The 21465-nt window shown below is 40.8% G+C and overlaps 1 protein-coding gene across 3 annotated transcripts in view; it reads left to right on the forward strand.

Moving 5' to 3' along the window:
- Positions 1-396: 396 nt before the first annotated feature.
- NSD2 (nuclear receptor binding SET domain protein 2) overlaps positions 397-21465 on the forward strand; it is a 72370-nt gene continuing 51301 nt past the window's right edge. For 2 of the 3 annotated variants that reach the window (XM_014895229.2, XM_014895231.2), the window contains exons 1-2: positions 397-543; positions 14585-15210. In XM_014895229.2, coding sequence (XP_014750715.1) covers positions 14614-15210 — 597 coding nt within the window. In that variant the 5' untranslated portion in view covers positions 397-543; positions 14585-14613. Of the gene's footprint in view, positions 544-12910; positions 12975-14584; positions 15211-21465 lie in introns of those variants that run through there. The other variant, XM_088163027.1, reaches the window with a different exon arrangement.

Genomic DNA, 21465 nt, shown 5'->3' on the forward strand with positions numbered 1-21465 from the left:
CACCTGGGGACGGCTCACGGCCAGCAACCCCGTACCGCAGAGGAGATAAATAACAACAACATAAAGATGCTTCTAAAAAAGCGTTTCCCACCGGGGTGGGCGGGCCCTGGACGTGCTCTCGCCCACCTGGGGGCGGCGAGCCAAGCTCCCCCGAGCGGGCCTGGCCCCACCTCGCTCTGTAGCCTTCCCTCCCGTGGTAGCCGAGCCGAACCGGGCCGGCCGCCCCTGTCTGCCGGGCGGCCCCGCTCGCGGCCCCGCTGCCGGCGGGCGGCGCTCCCGGCGGCCGCGCGTGCGGGCGGCTCCGCGCGGGGGGATTTGAAACGGCCGCTCCGGGGGCCGCGCGGCGGCGGCGGCCAATCAGCGCCGCCGATTTTTCGCGCTGGTTCTGGCCGGAGGAGGGGGCGGGGCCGCCGCGCAGGACCCGCCGGAGCCGCCGCCGCCGCTGTTGCCGCTGTGTCGCCTCGGCTCCCGCCGCTCCCCGGCACCGAGACACCGCCGCCGCCTCGCCTGGCTCCCCGGGGAGAAGGATGCGCTAGGGCACAGGTCGGTAGGCCGGGAGCGCGGCTAGCTCTCCCCCGCGGGAAGGGAGGAGGCACCCGGGGCACGTTCCCGCAGGCCCCGGGCGGGAGGCGGGAGCGGCGGGAGGCGGCGGCGGCGAGGCTCGCCCGCCCGCGGGGATGCTGCCGCCCGGCCCCGCGCCTCGCCGCGGGCACCGGGAGCCTCCTCCCGGGCTGGGACCGCGGGCCCTGCCCGGCAAAAGCGCAGCGGAGCCGGCGTGGGAGACGGGGGGTTCCGTGGCGGGGCATCTGCGCCCCCCTCCCGCCCCGGCGCTTTTCCCGGGGTCTCCCCCTCCGCCGAGGCTCCGCTCTCCTCAAACTTACAGTCTCCATCTGCCCGGGCAGCCCGCGGCTCCCTTTTCCCTCTTCCCCGGAGGAGGGCTTTTTTGTTCGCTCCCCCCTCCTCCCCCCCGTACCTGGCCCTCGCTGCGGGGCCGCGGGTCCCCCCGCCTGCCCCTCGTCCCCCCCGGAGGCTGCCGCAGGATTTGTGCCACTGGCTGGGCCTGACTCTTGGGTGGCGGAGGAGCGGAAAGGAGCGATGCCGAGCCGGAGTCCCGGCTGTTGCAGCTTCATCCTTTCCCCCCTGACCGCCTCCTCCTCCTCCTCCTCGGCGCTGCGGGAGGTCGGGGGCAGCATAAAGGGGTGAAGGAGCGGTGCCCACCCGTCCCACCTCCCTCCCCGGGGAATGGGGGATCAATCAGTGCAGACCAGAAAGAAAACCGGAGCGGGGGGACACGACCGATGGGAAGGGGGGGAAAAAAATCCCTCCCCAGGGTTTAAACCGCCCCCTTAAGGGGTAGCGAGGCTGCAAATGTCCCCCCCCCCCCCGTGGCGGTGAGGCTGTGGGGGGGTGGAGGCTGCTCCTGCCCCTTCCCGCCGGGTAGGACTGAGATTGCACGGCGGCAGGAGTGAATGTAACTCTGGAAATGTATGGAGGGGGAAGCCATGTTTGATTTATTCCTCCACTAAACACTGGTGTGATGATCCTTCTACTTACACCCTTCTGCAGTCCATCCTGGACCGGTATGGGAGGAGAGCCTTGTTAGGAAAATGGAAAGAAAACATTCCTGCGAAGGCGTGCGGGCTCGTTGGCTCAATATTCATTAAGTATAAGAGGACAGGGCTCTTGTAACTTGAATTGATATTTGTGTGGTAAAAGAGCCTGGGGAACTTGTATTCCCAAGGCCATAGTTACAGCTCATCTGCTGTGGCTTTACCGCTCTGGGGGTGGAGAAGAGAATTTGCCATACTTCTTGAACGTATTTATACTTGCTTTTTGGTTTTGGCTTTTTTTTAAATATGTCGGCTGAAAGGAGGAGTAAACAGTAATAGAAGTACAGAGACGGTAAACACCATATTTAACAGATTTCAGAGAAAATGGGTTTCTTGCAAACAGACATAAGGCAAGCAAGAGGCTAGTATCAGTCATTGCCCATGTATTTGTGTGCATGAATACTTTCTTATTGGCATTTGTATTAAAATTGGTTTATAATGATTGTTACATTTAGGAGCTAGTGCACCCCACACTGAGTAAGCTAAATAGGTCTGCTTTAAAAAAAAAAAAAAAAAAGGAAGACATGTTTGGCTTTTAGCCTTTGCATACATCCAGGGAAGGTAAACACTAGGGTGGCTGTGAAGTTTGTAATAGATTTTGCAAGAAGTCGTTGCTGGTGACTTAAGCAGACATACATATATATATATCTATGTATGAGGTTACTAAAATTCCTTGCACATGGAAAGTGTGGCTTCATCTGCAAGAATAAATTGGTTCTTTACTAAAATGTTCCTATGTTAGTAGAATATCTGTAAACTTACTGCTGAAGCTATTATTTGCTTGCTTCTAGTGGGAATTTCGCTTGGGAAATGCAGCCTATCAACGTTAATAAACTCTTCAGTTTCACAGTGTGGTGAATTTGACTGTGGATTATTTGTCTGTTGGATGAAATAATTGAATTAAACCAGTGTTTTGCAGGGCTACTCAGGGCTCAGTACCTAGAGTATATACAATTTTTGGTTGCTTCAGTAACTATATCCCATGTATTAAATAATACAGAGATTTTTGTCTAGTATGCAACCATCAGAAAATCAGACAGGTTTTTTTATTATGTGAATATAAATGCTCTAAATATTACTGGAGTCTGTATGACTAGCACTTGTGAAGATTATAGGACTATCCACCCTCATACATGCTTGGAAAAATCCAGGTATTAAAAGTACGGTAAAACCTACTACTTTATCAAATATTATTTGAAAATGTCAGAAGAAACTAGGTCATTATACTTTAAGGGTCCAGATTTAAAGTAGCTTAGAAGATGGAAAATAAAAATAAAATATGTTTCTTTTTAGTTCAGTATTAATCCAACAAATGGCTAGTAAGAATTTTTAAAATGTGTTTTAGTATCTGTAGGGCTACATGCCTTTTCTGAAGCCAGTAGTAGTTTTGCAGGTAGTGAGATTATTGCATTTAAATTACTGCCTGCATGCAATAGACTGAATATTACAGCAAAACCAACCCTGCTTGGGTTTAGACTGCAAGCAATAATGACTGCTGATGGGTGGTTTTCTAGTATTTGGATGGTGAATATACACATACATGTGAGTTTATGTCCAAAACACTGCACTGATCAAATAGTAAAGGGACGGCTAGAGGAGATTGTTTCTCAGTGTCCTGTTGTCTGTGGCCCTTTCACCTCCTACTTTTGCACTGAGCCTGCTTTTTGTTCCACCAGTGTCAGTGCATTTCCCAAGTGAGGTCTCGTTTCTCCAGCCTGATAAATGTGAGTGTTTCCTTGTGGTCGATCAAAGCCTATTGACTGCATTGGGGCTCCATGTGCATAAATGTTCACCTGCTCTGCTCAGATTCCTCTATCTGGATCTGGTGTGTGATGAGTAGAAGATACCAACAGAATTCTTACGGCAATTTGGTCACTGCTGGTCATTCCTGCTTATATAACTACACAACATTTCTTAGGTTTTAAGCATAGAAGATGGTTTAATACATGAAAATTGCACGTATTTCCTGTATAGAGCAAGCTAAAGGGCCAGGCCTTTTCTCGGAAAAAAAAATTAAACCTCTGCTCAAGAGCAGTGTGCTGCATAGTGAGAAGTACCCACTAACTGGTATTGCTGAAAGCAACAGATTCCCTAACAGTCATAAATAATAAGAATAAAGAATTGCTTGAGTGGGACTAATAATAATGCAGTAGGTGATGACTGCATGTTTTAGTACTGTGTTTGTGTTTTGAGCTCTTCCATTACGTTCCTGCAGAGAGAATTGAAGTGACCTTAGGGTTGAGTAGATGTGATAGATCTGGTATCATTCTCAAATCCAGCCATGGGATAAAGGAAGAATGGAGATCATAGAATCAGAATGTTTTGGGTCAGAACAGACCTTAAAGATCATCTAGTTCCACCCCTCTGCCATGGACAGGGACACCTTTCACTAGACCAGGTTGCTCAGAGGATCTAAGTGGATCAGGAAGTCCCATGTTTCTAGGGAACATCACTTTCCAGTTAGGCTGTAGCTTTGAGAAAAGTCTTCACCAAGGATGTACTGGAATCTTGGTGGTGTAAATGAGAAGTGGAGATGGGACATGGCACCAGGATAAGTGCTCAGGTGGTAAAGAGAAAAAATTTCTCATCAAAGCTTGACATGTGAGTCCAAATTTCCTTTGGTGCATAATTGCAGAGAACTTGGGAGAAAGGGGGTTGCTAAGGGCAGCCTTGTTGATGTGCCAGTAGTCACCCTGCTAGTTGTAAATTCATGTCGTTGTTTGAATGGGTCAGTCAGCTATTTTATACAGTTAATGGTTACTTGGAAGGTTTTGATTCTGAGAACATTTTTGAAGGAAAAGAGAGAAATTACCTAAATTTTCTCCCTTCATTGCACCTTCAAAATTATCTTCTCTATGACCTGCAGTCATTGGAGGTAGCTGTATAAATGTATTTGCCTTTTTCCTGTCATTTTACACTGAGAGAAATTACTAGAATGATACATCAGATGTTATTTTTAATGTTTTTACCAAGTTTGGCAAAATCTCTTAATAGCTAATTTATATTTTCTAGCATCAGCAGGAAGAGAAGTTTTTGGAATATGTAGAAGGAAAATGTAGACCATACTATATTCTGCTGCCCTTTTGGTTGAATAGCAATCTACAAAAGTACTCAAAGTTCATGGTGAACAGTAATATATACTAATATATATTAATACCTTGTGATAAGTAGTGCATGATGGACTATGCATTAACCTTCCTGACATGCAGCTCTAAACTTTAGCACCAGATAATCTATTGACTTTCTGGTGCATTCATTAAGCAACTTCTGACCCAAGCATACAGTAGATTACAATATAAACTGAATTTTTTAAAATACATTTTATGTGTAATAAACAAATACCTGTGAATCATGGTTGAACCAAAAGCAAGATTTGTACTATCCTTGCTAATGTTAAGAAACAATACTGTTGCATGGAAGTTGTTCTTGTGGTACCATGCTGTTCTGAGCTACATGTGGAAAGTAGGTGTTTGAAAATGTATTTGAATGTTTCACAGCAATCAAATTGCACTTAGTGCATATGGAAAAGTGAAGTAATAACCTAATGTACTTCAGAGTTTTCATATGTTGGGCAAAATGACTTTGCCCTGGGGCACCACTGATGCAGGTTCTCATATATGACTTACTGTGAAAGTAGTAAAGTATGTAAGAGACTTAAAGCATGTTTTAAATTGCAAGGATTGCTCAACAGGTGATGGCTCTGTTTCTAGTTTTATTCCCATCCTTTTAACTTGTCCTATTTTTATCATAGTGCAAGATAGCAATTTGATCTTCTTTTGAACTTTGGTATTCAGCTCTCCAGCACAAATTGGAGCTATTTTATATTCTGTTTGGGGTAAGGATACATAGGTGGGAGATGACTGAAGAACTGCAGCATGATGTGCTATTGAACTTGATTTTCATATGAGTTTTACCATTTTTCCTCTGCTGTCTGTAGGATAATGTTGGTTTTCTGTGTCTCTTTGGAGAAGCACAAGGATGTCTTTTCTTGTTCTGTTGGTTGACAGAGATGATCATTTAACTGTCTTTGTGAAATCTCTTTGGCTTGTGCCTTATACAAAATACTAAAATATTAGCATCTCACATCCATGCTAAAAAACACATTAAGAATGTGTTTTGTACAGAATTACAGAATATTCTGAATTGGAAGGGGACCCCCAAGGACCCTTGAGTCCAACACTGAAGTGAATGGCCTGTACAGGGACTGAACTCACAATGTTGGGATTATTAGCACGATGCTCCAACCGAGCCAAACTCAGGGTGTACAAATCATCTTCAAACATATTTGGCCTTGAGGGCTAAGATCAGAATTCCGTGTTTTCTTTGCCAAAGTCAAAGAACGTAACAGGAGTGAGTTCTGTTCTGTTCTCTGAGTTCTGCCATGGTAAACAAGAGATAGACAAAGGAGCAGAAGATGAGATACTCTGTGGCGAAAACATCTTTAAGAGAAAAGGCTGAGGTTAGGGAAGATCTCATTAAAAATGTACTTTAAATGTAATTTGAAATATTTTGAAAAGCCACTGATTAAAGAATAAAAGAAGCATTAGAAAGAATATGCAGTAATGCAGCATTCTGTCATGGTATTTGGGACCCATTTCACATATTTATTCATTTTAATAAGCAGAAGTGTAAATGTTCCTACTGTGGCGTGGGTTAGTCTCTGGAGCTGAGGTTCCCAAGATCATGTATCAGATAAATCAATTGTGGAACTTGCCAGCCTTGGTGGGATGCCATCGGAGCAAAGATCCTGACTGCACTGGCACTCAGAAACATCTAAATTGGGAAGTTATCTCTGTAGTAAAGAATGCCTAGATTCTAGTCTGATAATAAAGCCAGAGGGATTTAAGCCAAGGTATGAACCTTGTAGAACAGTGTAGGGTGAAAGATGTGAATATGGATCATTTCTCTATATGGAGTGGTTGCCAACAACTTTCAATCAAATACTTCAGAATGAAATCAATGCTGTGATTTTTCTGTGAGTGCAAAATGCAGACTATCAGAAGTATAGTAGCACTCCTGAACTAACTAGAAACAAATGCTGGGATTAAATGTGGAATGTGACTGAAATTCAGCAGTAGTGCAAAAAGCAAGTTCCAGTCATAAAATGTGTGGCTGAAAGTGCATGTGCAATATCTATTAATCAGGTGAAAGCCTAGCTCAAAATGGTAGTGATAGCTGAGCCTTCAGAAACTCTGCAAGTAAGGAGAGCAACTGCAATTGCTTAACACTACTTATTTCTACAGTCAGAACTAGATTTTCCCATGAGAAGTATGTACAACAGAATTTGTCCAAAGAACTAAATTTGATAAGACAGTGAAGTAATGCACAAAGCTAGTACTGTGCTGAAAGGAAAGCAAAAAATTACAAGAGATATCCACTGCAAACTTCTCTACACTGAAATTTTGGAAAATGGACAGGAAGGAATTGGTTTGTTAGACAGGGAGTTGTTTTATATTTCTCTTCTTCGAGTGGAATGGTAAGTAAGTGCTAAGATACACTATATCTACAGAAACTTAAAAAGTCAAATTCCAGACCTTTTGCCTCTAACAGTTATACTAATCATTTTCCAAGAGATTTTTAATGTAGATGTAGCAAAAGAAATAAAAAAAGGAATTAAGAACTCTGAGAATTATGGTAATGCATTTTAGGGTAGTAAAGCTCCAGCACAGAGAAATACTTCAAGTAATGTCCGAACCAGAAAGGCCACTTCATTGCAAGTATTTAGATTTATTTGAAGAGTGTCTAATGCTTGAAGTCTCAGGCCTTGTTTGAGTGTTCCTGGCATACATACATCTGCCAGTTCCCTCTGTGTGTGTGTGTGTGTGTGTGTTTGTGTTTTGCCTCAAGGTAATACATTGATAGAATTATTAATATAGTTGCATTTAAATGGTTATGGTCTGTGTGAAGTGGATCAGAATTAGCACAGTATGGCCAGGATCACATTACAGTCAGTTATGTTCACGTGTGGATATGTGCAGTTTTTAGTGAATGGTGCATACCTGTAGGTAAAATTCTGTAGTGCTGTGGAGTCAGAATTAATTACCTGTGAACTTTACCCTCCAGAGCTTTACCTAATGCTATGACATGTGAAGATGAATGTACTGGATGAAAGAAATCAGCTATTTGTACACATTACCTGTCTGCATTAGAGAGGTGCATTATGAGTGCAATGTGTTGCTGTTTCTGTAAACAACTGGAGGTTTGGGTGAACACTGCTCTAGGATTATTATGCCCTCTCTGTGTACATACAGCTGGGCCTTCGTAGTGCTGGCAAAGCCTCACATATCACCAGTGTCACTGCCATTTCCTAGAATGATTCCAGTGCACCAAGTGTGCTTCTGGCATTTAAATGCACCCACTTGGATGAGCAGGTTTTAATGCTGTGATAGACAGATAGCAGACTTGTCAGGGTCTAGGCAAGATTATTGTAGCCTCTGGATTAGAGTTAGTTGCTGTCTGGTCAGATCTGGGAAACACTGATTTCTGTAGAGGTATAGCAGATAACATTTTGTTAACACTGCAGTTTGATTCGTTAACTATAACATTTTGTGGTGTCCCAGGTTTGATTTTTCCTTTCCTTCAATTCCCTCAGAGTTTGCACGATCAGAAATTTTCATGATTCTCTTGGTGAAGCTTCAGGCAATTGCTATGCTGTCACAACTACATATGGGAATAAGGGCAGCATCATTGGCCACAGTGAAGAGGAAACAGATTATAGTGTGTTTATCTGCTGCAGTGAATATTATGTAAGCCAGAGGATCCAGATCCTGAAAGTGTGATGCAAGGAATAGAGGTGGGATGCTGACAAAAGAGGCAGTGGGATTAAAAAAAGATGTGGGAAATTAAAGTAGTGTTAGACCAGGTGAAAAAGCAGTATAAATAAGGAACTCTGCACCAAAGTGCTGTACTATTTGAGATTGTGTGATTGTGTTTGGTTCTTTGTTCCCAGGCTACGTAGATGCCAGGTGCACAGCTCTGGCCCACCTGAAAGATAGGGAGGGACATCATTGCATTGGTGAGCAAAGACGTGACTGAGGAAATACTGAATTGTTGAGTCCTGTTTTGCTAGAGAGGAACCATTCCCTTTGGAGCTCTCCAGGACACAGAAGAGTCTCGGGTTTGGGGGCTGCCTTTTTGCATTTATTAAATATTGGTGGTATATTCACTAGTTCCTACCATTTTAGGCATCAGCATTCCACCCTGCTGTTGTGCAGAGGAGAAGCCATTCTTTTCTGTTTGATCTGGGGTCCCACCACAGTGGTATGTTTAGGGTCTCTTCAGACAGAATTACAACATCTTAGAAGAATTTTATTTTACTCAAATGTATCTCATTGCTTCACCCACCTCCGGCAGCAGGAGTGGAACTGACAACATTAAATTTCTGCAGCAGTGGAAAAAAAAATTCTGTGATTTTAAGAAAAGGAGCTCATGGGGAAGAATCCTCTTACAGAATCTTCTAGCCTCATCCACAGAAAAGAGTTGGTTGCAAAAGCTTTTCCCAAGGAAGAACAATAAAGCAAGTCCATCCATTTTGTAAGCTTGCTTTCTGCAGTAGCAAGTGGGACTTAAAGGGAAGAAATTGTTTTCCATTCTACAGTTCTTAAATGTACAAGTTGGTTTTACCTGTTGTCTTGATAAAAAGGCCATAAATACTTGTTTTGGTTCATGAAAATAGTCTGTGACATTAAAGTTCAGGAATTTTATCCACCAGGAAAGAAAAAAAAAAAAAATTAAAGATGAATACTTCACCCCCTCCCCCCCCAAAAAAAAATATTTGTGGCAAGTAATATTGGGTAGTAAGTGCAACTGTAAGTACACTAACTTTTTTCACAGTTTTTTAAATGTGTTTTATCTTGTTACATCTACTGCAAGATTAATTAAGTCTTCAGGTGCTCTTACATTTTTAGAAAGGTCTGGTATATTTACTTAAAATGCTATCTCAGCTACTACAGTGAGGGTTTTCCTCATGAGAGATAATGCTTTTGAATTTTCTGACTAGAACTGGTTTGTGACTACTTTTGGCCAAACTTGCAATGCAATTTTTAGTTGTGTTTTCTTCGAAAATAAAAATCTGTTTAGATGCTGTAGTAATTTTTCTTCGTTTTAATCTAGTGAAGAACAGTTACAATGTACTACACGATAGTAAATACTTACCTCCTATTTGATACTTTAGGGGTTTTATGCAAGATTATATGAGAAAGCATACTCAAGTTATCAAATGTATTAGCAAAAAAGTGTTGTAATCTTCTTAATCTCGTTAAGTATTTTCTCTCATTCTGATCTAAAAATAGAAATAACCTTTTGTCTTAAAATTGATGAGACAGTGGAGAACACTTATCAGAAAGCAATCTTACCACAAAAAAGCAGCAGCCATCTATTAGCTTTTTCATGCCAGCTGAAAGCCTGATTTGTAAGTAACAAAAATAGCTTTTGTGGATAAAGTTCTCTCACTGTGAATTTGTATTGAGGTGTGTCATCCTCCCCTTCTTTCCCCACCTCCCTGTGCCTGTCCCAAGTAGTTCACCAGAGTAAGAAAACCCTTAAAATAAAAGTGGTATTTAATAGAGATGCTTGTTGGTGGTTACTTACTCAGTTCCTTCCCTTTGGCAGTATTGAAAGGAATGGAGTACTCCATTATTTCTGACACACCAGAAAAGCATCTCTGAAATTACAGCAGATGTGGAAGAAAGACTAATAAATATCACATAAATTATAGTGGTCTGGACAGTGAAGGAGGAATCTGACATGCACAGTTACTGTATTTGGCTCATGACTCCTGTCAGATGATGAACTTTCAAGTAATTAATACGTGATTTAAAATGTCTGCAAGATAGTTGCCTTATATAGAATCTGGTTTTTTAGTATGAAAATGTGTACAAAGCCACTGCAAAGATTGTCCAGTTGTCATTGTCTAATTAAAAATCCTAGAGACCTTCGTCTGATAAGAAATCGTCTTTTGCATACTGAAATCTATTTGTTCACAAGCCAAAATACCCCGTTTATTCAGCAGACTCCTGGCTATACTGTTTTTTCGCGCTTTGTTAGTGAAAATGGTACTTGTTGGGTCACCAGACATTCAATATGGGACGATACTGGCTTAAGCTCATTAGCTGCTACTAGCATGTGGTGCTTTTGTCCCCCTTCCTCTCCCTGCCCTCCCCCCGCTTTCCTTTCAGTAGATACAGAGTCATCTAGAAAAAGATAAGGGATTGCTTTTGCCTCTGTGTGATACCGTGGTCCAGCATGAGTGCATTAGATTTTAGTTACCAAATCTAATTGTCTTCTCAGCTGCTTCAGGACCTTACTCCTACAACTTGAATCAACCAGATCTTGTCTGTGATCTATCTTGTTTCATTCTTTCATGTTTTGTCTTATAGATCTCCTTGCATTAGTTCCAAACTCACAGCAGCACTGCTTGGTTGGTGGTTATTTTCTCCTTGCCCCCTCTTTTCTGCTGTGTCCTCTTGTCACAAGGGGCCTGGTCCTTTTTCTTCTTCCTTACAGTGTTACTGTGAGATTTTGTATAGTAAAGGTGGTGCAAAATGGACCTGGCTTCAATTTTGATCTTCTTTGCTGAAACCCTCTGTTATTCCCATGTGTAGATTTTCTAACTTGTTTCTTTTACCCAGACCCCATAATGTAGCTTATTTTTTGCAAGGAGGACTGAGATGTGTATCACTAATTTCCATCCCACTGGTTGTCCTAGAGATGGTGACTAACCTGCAAATTGCTGTCTACATGTCTCATCTCCCCATGGGATTGTGTTTTCTGTTAGGTACTCACATCTGTTATCTTAGCCTATTATTCTGCCTCTTACTTTAAGCCTCTACTAATTTGGTTCCATTAAATCTTTATACAAATATGGTTTATTTTCCATGTTGTATAATCTGTATCTCCTGGTTCTGATATCTTACAGTTTAAAATTACTGTCTTTGTCTTCATTTTCCCATTTACCATTGTTGTGGGTACATTATTTCCTTTTACCAGTATCACTCCTTTGTTGGGTGCATTATTTCCTTTTACCAGTATTACTCCTGGATTTGTTGTCTGTAGGCTCCAGTGATTTGAGGAGCCTTTTTCAGTGCTTTCAGCTGTTTTTAGTGACCTGTATTAGTGAGAATCATTAACTGAACCTTCATTCACTGAAGTTCTTGAAACCTGTGTATCTTCAGATGGATCAGGAAAATCAAGGTAACTGCTAAAAGTTCAGGGTCTTTCACTGCATGGCCTTATTGGTCTTTTTTGGGGGGGGTGTTTCTTTTGAGGTTTTGTTTTCTTGGGATTTTTTGTTTTGGGAGGGTTTTTTTGTTTTGTTTTTGTGGTATGGAATGCGTACTGTTAAGTTTATTAGCTAGAAAGAGAAAAACTTTATTTTTTTAAAATTATAGTGTTTAACTTGGTTATCTCCGGGTCATTGTTCAGACAAGGCTTTGATAAGTTTGATCTAGTTTAAGCAGAGGGTCGGAATAGAGGATCTGAGGAAATCCCTTCCAGCCTAAGTTATTCTGTGACTATGGCGATTTTTATATTTTCACATGCTGAAGATACCTGTTTTAATTCATCCAGTGTCCTGAGATCGAGTGCACCAGTAACACCAGTAACTCAAGCGTAATGGCTTTGTAGCTTCAAGGCACATGTGATGTGAGTAAAAGTTATTATTAAGCAGCACAGAACAAATTGTGGATTAGAAAATGCAGCTGGCCCGATGCAGAAATCCATACGCTGGTAATGGAGCCATCCTAAAATCTGCTCCTGAGCCGCGATGAGCCCGGCACCACTGGAGGGCGCCGCGGCCGCACGAAGCCGCTCCGCTGCCTCCTGGGAATTCCCAACTTCCATCCCAAATCAAACTCTGCTTTACCCCCTTGAGAGCCCCTGGAAGGGAAGTACAGATGCAGCAACAGTTCGGTGTTTGGGGTTTTTTGTTCTTGGCTTTGGCCTTAAAAATAATTTTTTTTAAAAGTAATTTTGCACTCCCCAGCAGTGTGACATACTTCCCAGCAGGTTTGCCTTTTGCCCAGAGATTTATAGAATTTGTCATTAGTTGTTTCTTAAGAGAAATATGATTTCGGTAAAATCTGCTGAATCACAGCTTGAAACACTGTCATGTTATTAATTGGGTTTGAGAGTTTGTCTCGTGTCCATGTTCTCAGAGAAGATGTTGTGAAAGGACAGGAATTCTCTTTCGGTTTAGTCATTTATTTTTCTCTGGTTGAGTTCTGAGTTTCCTTGTATCTCTGAAGAAGAGTTAATATAGTTGTCTGCTTTCTACTCATTTTATCAGGGATTTTGTTGGTGATTCAGACTTCATCTGACTACAGAAAGATTAGAACTTTTTCTCATGCAGATTCACTTGGAGTTCAGGTACACTTGCTATTCTTGCCTTGTTTAATGCCAGATTTTCAGACTGCTGTCTGTGCCTGGAGAAAGAAGGGTTTTCGTCTGTCAAATGAGTCTGTGTAGCTTGTGTGGCAAGATACCCTTTTATCTTGTAGATATTTTAGAGCAGAATGTTAGGTAGATAGGAACATTTGCTGAGGAGTGATGGAGTTAGGATTTTTAATGTATTTCTGCATCTTTGTAAATGAAAAGGTTTCATGTTCATCAGCTGCTTTGAATTCAGGTTTGACATCCTTAAGAAGCTTTGCCAGGCTACAGTAGTACTCAGTTATGAACATGTTTACATTCCTACTCCTGATGTAGAGCTATCAAAAATGCAAGTTGGAGGAATATGCCAGTTGTAAGTATTATAACTGTGTGCATTAGTAAACAAGGTGAGATTCAGAAGTGATTTCTTCCATAGCAACTGACAATTCAATAGTTATTCATCATGGGTTTTTACTGCGCTTTTTTGGAAGCACATGAGACAAGATGTGATGAAATTTTGATTCGATGTGACAGTCCTTGGATTTAATCATATATGAAATTGGTTACCTTGGGCATGGATGTGATGATTATTCTGCTGAGCTTTCATAATATTCATGATGGTGTGTTTTTCTATATCATGTATATACTGGACCTGGTAATACAAAAAATCTATGCATGTAAATTTTAAAAATTGAAACTGTCATCTTACCTGGTATAGGAACACAAAGGAGTCATTCTGCCAGATTGATTTGTTTGCTACAATGGCATAATGTTGAAATAGGCAGGGTTAGCGTTTAAAACTCTTGGAGAACCTGTTTAGGGCAGAAAATAGTGTGGTTTTAGCTAGTTGCATGTTTGCAAATTTCTGTATGAAAAGTGGGTGTTAGGTGATATTGTTGCTATGAAGAATCTGAGATTCTAGCAGTTGCTTTGATTATTTAAATTTTACCCAGTATGGTCACTGGCCTGAAGGATTAGCCATTTCCAAGTGGGCTGGTGTTCCTGGCCCAAAAGGCTCACCCTTTATTCATTCTTATGGCTAGAATGCTTTGGGAGATGTCTGAGCTGTAGTGTTTCTGCAGCGGGTGTGTTTTGATGGAAGATTGAAGGGCTGTTCATAGAGTAAGGAAAGGAAGCTTGTGATGCTGCTGTCCAGAGTGTAGGTGCTACAGGAACACAGCCTGTGGGGTTTCTGTGCTGGCACAACCTCATGGAGATAAACTCATCTGGTTTATGTTGTTACTAATGATATTATCTTAGGTCTAACCTCTTACTTGTTTTATATAGTGCAGTACCTTTGTGTAATTATTGTAGGCAAGACTTATGCTGTAGATGGTTAACACATGGTTAAAATGAAAGCTGTGATTTTGCTTTCCACTTTTGATTTAATAAAATTGATGATTCATAGATCTGTTTTTCTTGGACTTTTTTGTAATGCATATTAACAGATATGGAGGCATTTTGCTTCTGAAGGTTGTAAACAAAGCTTTTTTTAGTAAAACTCTTATGAAGTACATTGAGTTTTATATTAGTGCTGACGTCTATCTGAATACTTGATAGCTTTTGACATTTCTTATTAAAAATATTTTCTTTTTGTCTTAATATAGCGGTGTAAGATTGGAAACATCTGGGCTGAATGGACTTTAGCATCAAAAGAAGTTCTCAACTGTTAACTCAAAAAATTAACTACATCAAAATGAAGCAGGTACCAGAGATCCTTGGAAATACCAATGGGAAACCTCAGAATTGTGAAGTGAATCGTGAATGTTCTGTCTACTTGGGCAAAGCACAACTTTCTGCCACTCTACAGGAAGGTGTCATGCAAAAATACAATGGCCATGAGACTCTTCCATTTATTCCAGCTGATAAATTGAAAGATCTGACCTCTCGGGTGTTTAATGGCGAATCCGGGGCCCAAGATGCCAAGCTGCGCTTTGAACCTCAGGAAATAAAGGGAGTTGGAACACCCCCCAACACTACTCCTATCAAGAATGGCTCTCCAGAAATAAAGCTGAAAATCACTAAAACCTACATGAATGGAAAGCCTCTTTTCGAATCCTCCATTTGTGGAGACAATGGTGCAGATGTGTCTCAGTCAGAGGAAAATGAACAAAAGCCAGCAAACAAGGAGAGGAGAAGCAGAAAAAGAAGCATAAAATATGACTCCTTACTTGAGCAGGGTCTTGTTGAAACAGCTTTAGTATCAAAGACTTCAAGCACCACTGAAAAGAAGGTAGTACTTTTTTAATGTTTTCTGTGTTTTGTGAGGTTTGTTAATCGTACAGGAATTTCAGTGTTTGTATGCTCACCTTCAGGCATTTAGTAAGTGCTTCCCACAAACGGGGAGCCATTTTCTGTGCCTCTCTTTGTCTCAACTAAGGACAAATGCACTCTAGTTCTGGTACTTGGTTCTTCCCCAGGGTAGGAGTACCCTGTAAATTCTGTTTCCATGTCAGTAAAGTAAGTGACCAGATCAGGGCATGTGGAAGATTGTGATGTATGAAACAGAAACTTCCTCTCCATATGTAGCCAGGACCCAGTCGGGATGTACACCTGAGCAAGGGAGCTGAGGAGGCCTCTACATTTAGAGATGGTCTTTAACTCCTGGAGAATGAGGTATTCTGGCTTCTTAATAAGCAGATGTTTGAGAAAAATCGCTACCTTTTTCTCTATTTCTGGTTCTGAATTAAAAGAAAAATATACTCAGCAGTCAGTTGACTGATCAGCCAGCCTCTTTGCCATCAGACTTTGACAATTGGAATGTAGTCCCTATGCCTATTTGTCATCTGAAAAGAGCTAGTTTTGTTTGCTATAACCCAGTGACTTGTTTTAATTGAAAATATCTAGATCTTGTATTTGGTGTCATTAATTTTGTGGTCAAGCTCTTTAGATTTTTGCTTCTTTTAAACATAGGCAGAAAAGGATGTTTCACTTTTTAAAATTTGCCTTACCAAGATGTAAATAAGAATGCTGCTGGGAACCCTTTTCCCCCTTTATTTAGGTTTTGTTGCTAGACTCCGTTTAAAGAAATGTGGTTTGCAATAATTTTATCCCAGAGGAAAAACCTTACATAGCAGGGATACTTCTATGTATATTAAGTTTCTCAGTGAATAATTCAGAATGGTGTTGTATAACAATGGTAAACGTTAATGAATGCTTTGGATTGTTAAAAGGTCCTGGTTTTGCACACCTTAAACACAGAACATACCTTACAGTTTTCTGTCAGCTGCAGTTAATCATGGAATTGTGGGTTGAAAAATACCTCTAAGACCATCCAGTCTACCATTCACACAGCTCTGTTGATTCTTACTTTCTTCTAAGGTTGCACATACAGAGAAGAAACACAGCTGCTGTATTGCTGTTTTTATTTACAATACTTTTCAATAAAACAAAGTAATAAAACGAGTTCACAGAACTGTGTAAATGTGTTTCCAGTATCAGAAATATTTATCGTTTGTTTATGGTTTCGATGTATAATTTATCCTAAAATTATTAATACTCATATTTTCAGGAATATTGTTCAAGAGTTTGTTTTCCTTCATTTTGTTAAGGAGAATGTTTTAACACTTAACTGGTTCAGACTTTTCTGAATCATTACTCAGAGGCAAAAAGTATGGGCAGAGTCGATATTTTGGGTAATTCTTTGTCCAGTTCATTTTTAATGAGGATAAATTGGACTAAAAGGTGACATGTTTAATAGCATAGACAACTGGAGCATATTTGTGTGGATTTGTTAGTTTGCTTTTTTCATGAAGAGGAGGTGATGTTTAATATGTCCACCTTGGCAGTTTGTTCTGAAGCCTTTTACATTTTCCATTAAGAGTGGCCTTTAATTTTTCCTAGTGCACAGTTCATTTAAAATGTAAAGAAAGGTTTATCTGGCTTTGAGTTGTCTTTTGGGCAGAAATGGTCAGGAGAAAACCACATCAACACTGTTTCCCAGAGTGGTTGGGACTCGGTGGCTGCTGAGTGATGGGGTTATTTGCTCCTGTGCCAAACCCCCGAATCAAGGCAGCCACCTGCTTGATCTCAGACCTTGCCATGTTGCAACTCTGTTCTTTTCAGAGAGTTTGAAACAGAGGGTCATGCTTCTGGCTTTTTTTTTTTTTTTTTTTCTTGCTAGCATAGTGCACTTTAAAGCACAAAGGTCAAAAGGAGAAGCATTTAAAGGTCGCAAGATTTTATTTTATGATATAACTCCTTGATTGAAAAAACCTGGGGCTTTTCTTTCTCTCATAGGGAGAGAAAGCAGCCGTGTGGGTTTAAGATAAGGAAAAACAAATATGAAGGAACATGGGAAGGAGATTTTTCAAATGTTTGTCCACATGTATTTGTCAGGCTTGTGACATAAATGTGTTTTCTGTGTTGATAACTGTAATATCTTAGTATCAGTGTTCTTTGGTTTTAGGCTCTAGCTGTTACTTCATGGCCAGCATCCAAAGCCTTAACGTTAAGTGCATCATACTGTGGTTTTATATAGCTGATTGTGGCTGCAAAGTGGAAATTAGGTAAATATCCGTAAAAGCTGATTAATTTTTCTCAGATAACTGTTTATTGTAGGTTACAAGTTAATGCAGAACCTGTTTGTCTAGTTTTATTTTTCAGCTGGTTTCTCTCTCAATTTCTTGTTGTCCAGCCTCTTACTCTTTTGGTTTAGCAAAAATCACCATGAATCAAATGCTGCCTTTTGTGTAGGGTAATCATATCTGTCTGATAGACACAGCAGATTCCTATTGCACTGAGGTGAGAGGCATATCATGTAACAAATGTTCCAGTGCTCTGCTGTTGGGTGTTCTTGTTCTTTGGGCATTTTTTGTTAACAGAAATGAAGGCTATTTAAAACTTTGTCTCTGAGTTGGTTTTCAGCTGGGAATAAATGAGATCTGCCCAGCTCTGATGTTAGATTTCTGTTGATAACCACCAGCTTTTCCAGGCTTCTGAGAAACAGCTGTAATGCTTTCATTTTCCCAGGGCAAAGGAGATGAAGTGGAATAACCTGTGGCTCTTTCTTCCTCCCCTCCCTCTTTTCACCCTTCTTCCCTCCACCTCAGTATCTCTCCACCTGAGGAGTTTACTTTAAAATCCAGGCCTCTCATGATAAGGCTTGGTTTAGCAACCTGAATGCCAAGGCACTGCACTCCTGAATGTTCTGTGTTATGGGTGGTGGGTATCACATGTTAGAGGTTTGAATCAGTGCCAGACTCGTGGGCTCCAGTGGCTGCTCATGTGCCAGGGTGCTCTGGGACTGGGTTTTGTCCTGTCTGCTTTTTTTTTTTTTTCACTGTTTTTTGCTACCAGTGAGGAATGAGATTTTTAATTGTTGCTTGTGTTAGAAGTGAAGCAGTCCTGTTTGGAGGAGAACGGCAGAAGTTTATTTCATACATTAATATGAAGTAATCAAGTATAATCCCTAGAGCAATCCAGCGTTTCTGTACAGGAAACAGAGAGTATATACATGTGCAGCTCTCCTGCTGTGGGTCCCAGGATAGGTCTGTGCTCTCTGATGGTGGGAGCAGCCCAGTATGTGATCCTGGCACATCTGAGCCCATTCTGCAGAAGCTGGGATGGGCCTACAAGTGGCAATTTGCCCTTTTGGCTGGGCTTCCTGGCCTGGCTTCCCAGCACGGGTGCAGTAGCTCACAAATGCAGCAGCACTGTGTCCAGAACCTGGAAGTCCACACTCTGCTCTGCTTGCTAGTTTAAGGTTTCCAGCTGTGTAATATATGATCCAACAACTGTGCCTTCCACATAGCTTCCTATCCACTTTTCTTGTAGTTCTCTTCTAGTATTATACCAGAAACTTGGCAGGTTTTTACTTTCTCTCTCTGCAGGATATGGCCTATAATGACCTTGCAGTAGCTACATGGGAGGCAATTGCAAATTGCTGGAGAAATTCCACTGGTCCTTGTCATATCTTTATGTTGCTGTTTCATCTTCATAGAGAAAAACTTTCTGGTTAGCTCCATTATATCCAGTATCTACATAGTGGCAAAGATTTAAAAACCCAGTAAGTGTAGAACTGGAAAAGTCGGAGGATGATCTTCTAGTTGTGTCTGTGGTAACTAAATACAGAAAGCTGGGGACCAGTGAAGGTGGTGATATTTCTCTGATGTTTGCATCTAATCAGTAGAGACCAGCACAAAGCAGCAAGTTCTCTTTGTAATATTGGAGAATGGAGTTCATCCCACTGCAGATGATACAGCCAGATCTCGAGATTGCTTGTTTTGTCTTCTTAATTTCAAAAATAAAAAGAAAAGTAAAATAAGCATATGTTCCAGGGGAAAGACTTGATTGTTTCTTATCATCAGCTGTTAGGAATTCCTAGTAAAATCCAGCTCCTGTACTTGTCACAAAATGTGCACCTAAGCTACCACAGGAGTCAGGATCTGTAGTTGTAGAATAAAATGAACTCACTTAACTTTTCCATTTCAGTAGACTGTCTTGAGGTATCAGATCCTGTCTTCAGGTGAGTGATAACACAGACTGTGTGGCTGATGTCACCAGGATCCCAAAGGAGAAGGAGTAATCCTAAAAGTGTCTCGTGGGTGATCCCTTCAGGAACAAGAGAAATAACTTCTTACCCTTTTTGGAAGAGTTTCTGAGCTACTGTTTCACATTAGCCTTTAGTAAAAGATTAAGTTTAGCTAAGCCTTGAGAACTTGTTAGTGCTAAGCAGCTCATGTTGTGCAGCAGTAATTGTTACTTCAGAACTTTAAATTGTTTTTTTCTTAATGCCTCATTGGAAAAGTATAGTAAAGAACTACTTGTTCTTTAAGAAGCACCAAAAAGCACACAGCATTATACTGGTTTGAGGGGAGATTAGAAGCTGTGAGTATTCTCAGAGAGGCTACAAAATTAATTGCAGAAAGCCTGAGTATTTGTTCGGGTTTTCCATTGGTATGGACTTCCTGTTCTTTTATGTAAAAGTGGCTGAATTAAGTACACTCTTTACGTAAAAGTGTTGTGTCAGTTAGTATTATCTAAATACATTTTTTGTCCTCTCGCTTCATAAACACATTGGTGGGAGAATCCAAATCGAGTATGAAGTAATATCTTGAAGTGTTGACAAAAATACTATCTAAGAATAGCACCACCAAGTTGGATCAAGGAGCCATTTGATTCAGCACCTCAGTTCGGGGTAGGGTTCAGTGGAGGAGACATAAGGGAGAGTACAGATATCTCAAATCATGGAGTGATGCTCCTTTTGAATTTATTCAGCCTCCAGCAGTTTGTTACTCAGAGGTTTCTGGAGATGGTGACTTTGTATTTAATGGCTGTAGATGGCTAAATTCATGGAAGGAGACCTTGGATCTTTTTGAGCCATTATGAGCTTTTTCAATCCAGTACATTAAGTAACAGGGAAATAGAGCAACTCTTTCACTTTTTCAATTTGCTATCTATTCATTTTGCTAGATCTTCCCATAATAATAGAAACAGGGATCATGGACTTCTGTTACTGATTGTTGCACAGATTTCTCACAAACCTGCTCTATTTTTAATTTCAGTTTGACCAGTCCTAGTGTGTTGTTCCACGTATTATAGAAGTAATTCCAGAATGCTGCTTCGTGTTACCATGTTTCTGAGCTGTGCTGCCATTTGAGTTCTGCTGTCTTGTGGTTTTTTTTGGAATAAGAAACCAGAACAGTAGAGGACATTCAAAATACAAATGTCTTGTGAATGCATACAGTGGCATGTTAATGATTTTCTATATTGTTCTCAATTTCATTATTTTTCATTATAAGTAATACTTAGCATATGATTGATTCCTTACCATTCCTGAACACTGAACCAGGTTTCTGTAGAAAAGAACTGACCAGATGTAGCTAAGTCAAATTCAAAGAATGTCAACATCTCTTGCATTTTTTCCTATTTATCATTGATTTTTACATTCTAGAGCTTTTTCTATTTTATTTTAGTTTTTTGGGCATTTTGGACATGACAGATGAAGTAAAGTGGTGAGTAAGCCATCTTTGGAAGAAATAACTTCCCTTTACATGTCAGCAACAGATCGTGTTGAGAGATTAATGGCAGTTTCTGGTTTTATAAGCTGACCAGATTTATTCTCAGTCATTGCACAGGTAATGTCATGATTTAAATGATTTAAAATCTCACCTTTTCCTTTTCCTCCTTCTGTATTAACCACTATAGGTTGGTTTGGCAAGGAATTTGCTGCTTGTTTCACTGGAGTTTTTCTTGTCCAAGATATGGCAAAGCCTTTCTGTTGCTCTGCTCAGTGTTCTGCTTAACCAGAATAATGCATATCTAAGTCTCACATGTAGCAAGGAGTTAGATCTGCAGTTCAGGGTTGTGTTACTTGGATGGATTTACAGGCAGATATTTGGGAAATGCTAGTGATCTGTACCAGATGTAATTTCTGGCCCTTATAGCCCCCTTCTGTCAAGAAAGAAAGATATTTTGTAGTAACCCTTAGGCAAAGTAGCAAAAGCAAAATATTTTGATCTGTCATGGAGCAGTGGGTTCAGCCTCC

Source organism: Sturnus vulgaris, chromosome 4 (assembly GCF_052056855.1).
Source record: "Sturnus vulgaris isolate bStuVul1 chromosome 4, bStuVul1.hap1, whole genome shotgun sequence".
Classification (NCBI taxonomy): domain Eukaryota; kingdom Metazoa; phylum Chordata; class Aves; order Passeriformes; family Sturnidae; genus Sturnus; species Sturnus vulgaris.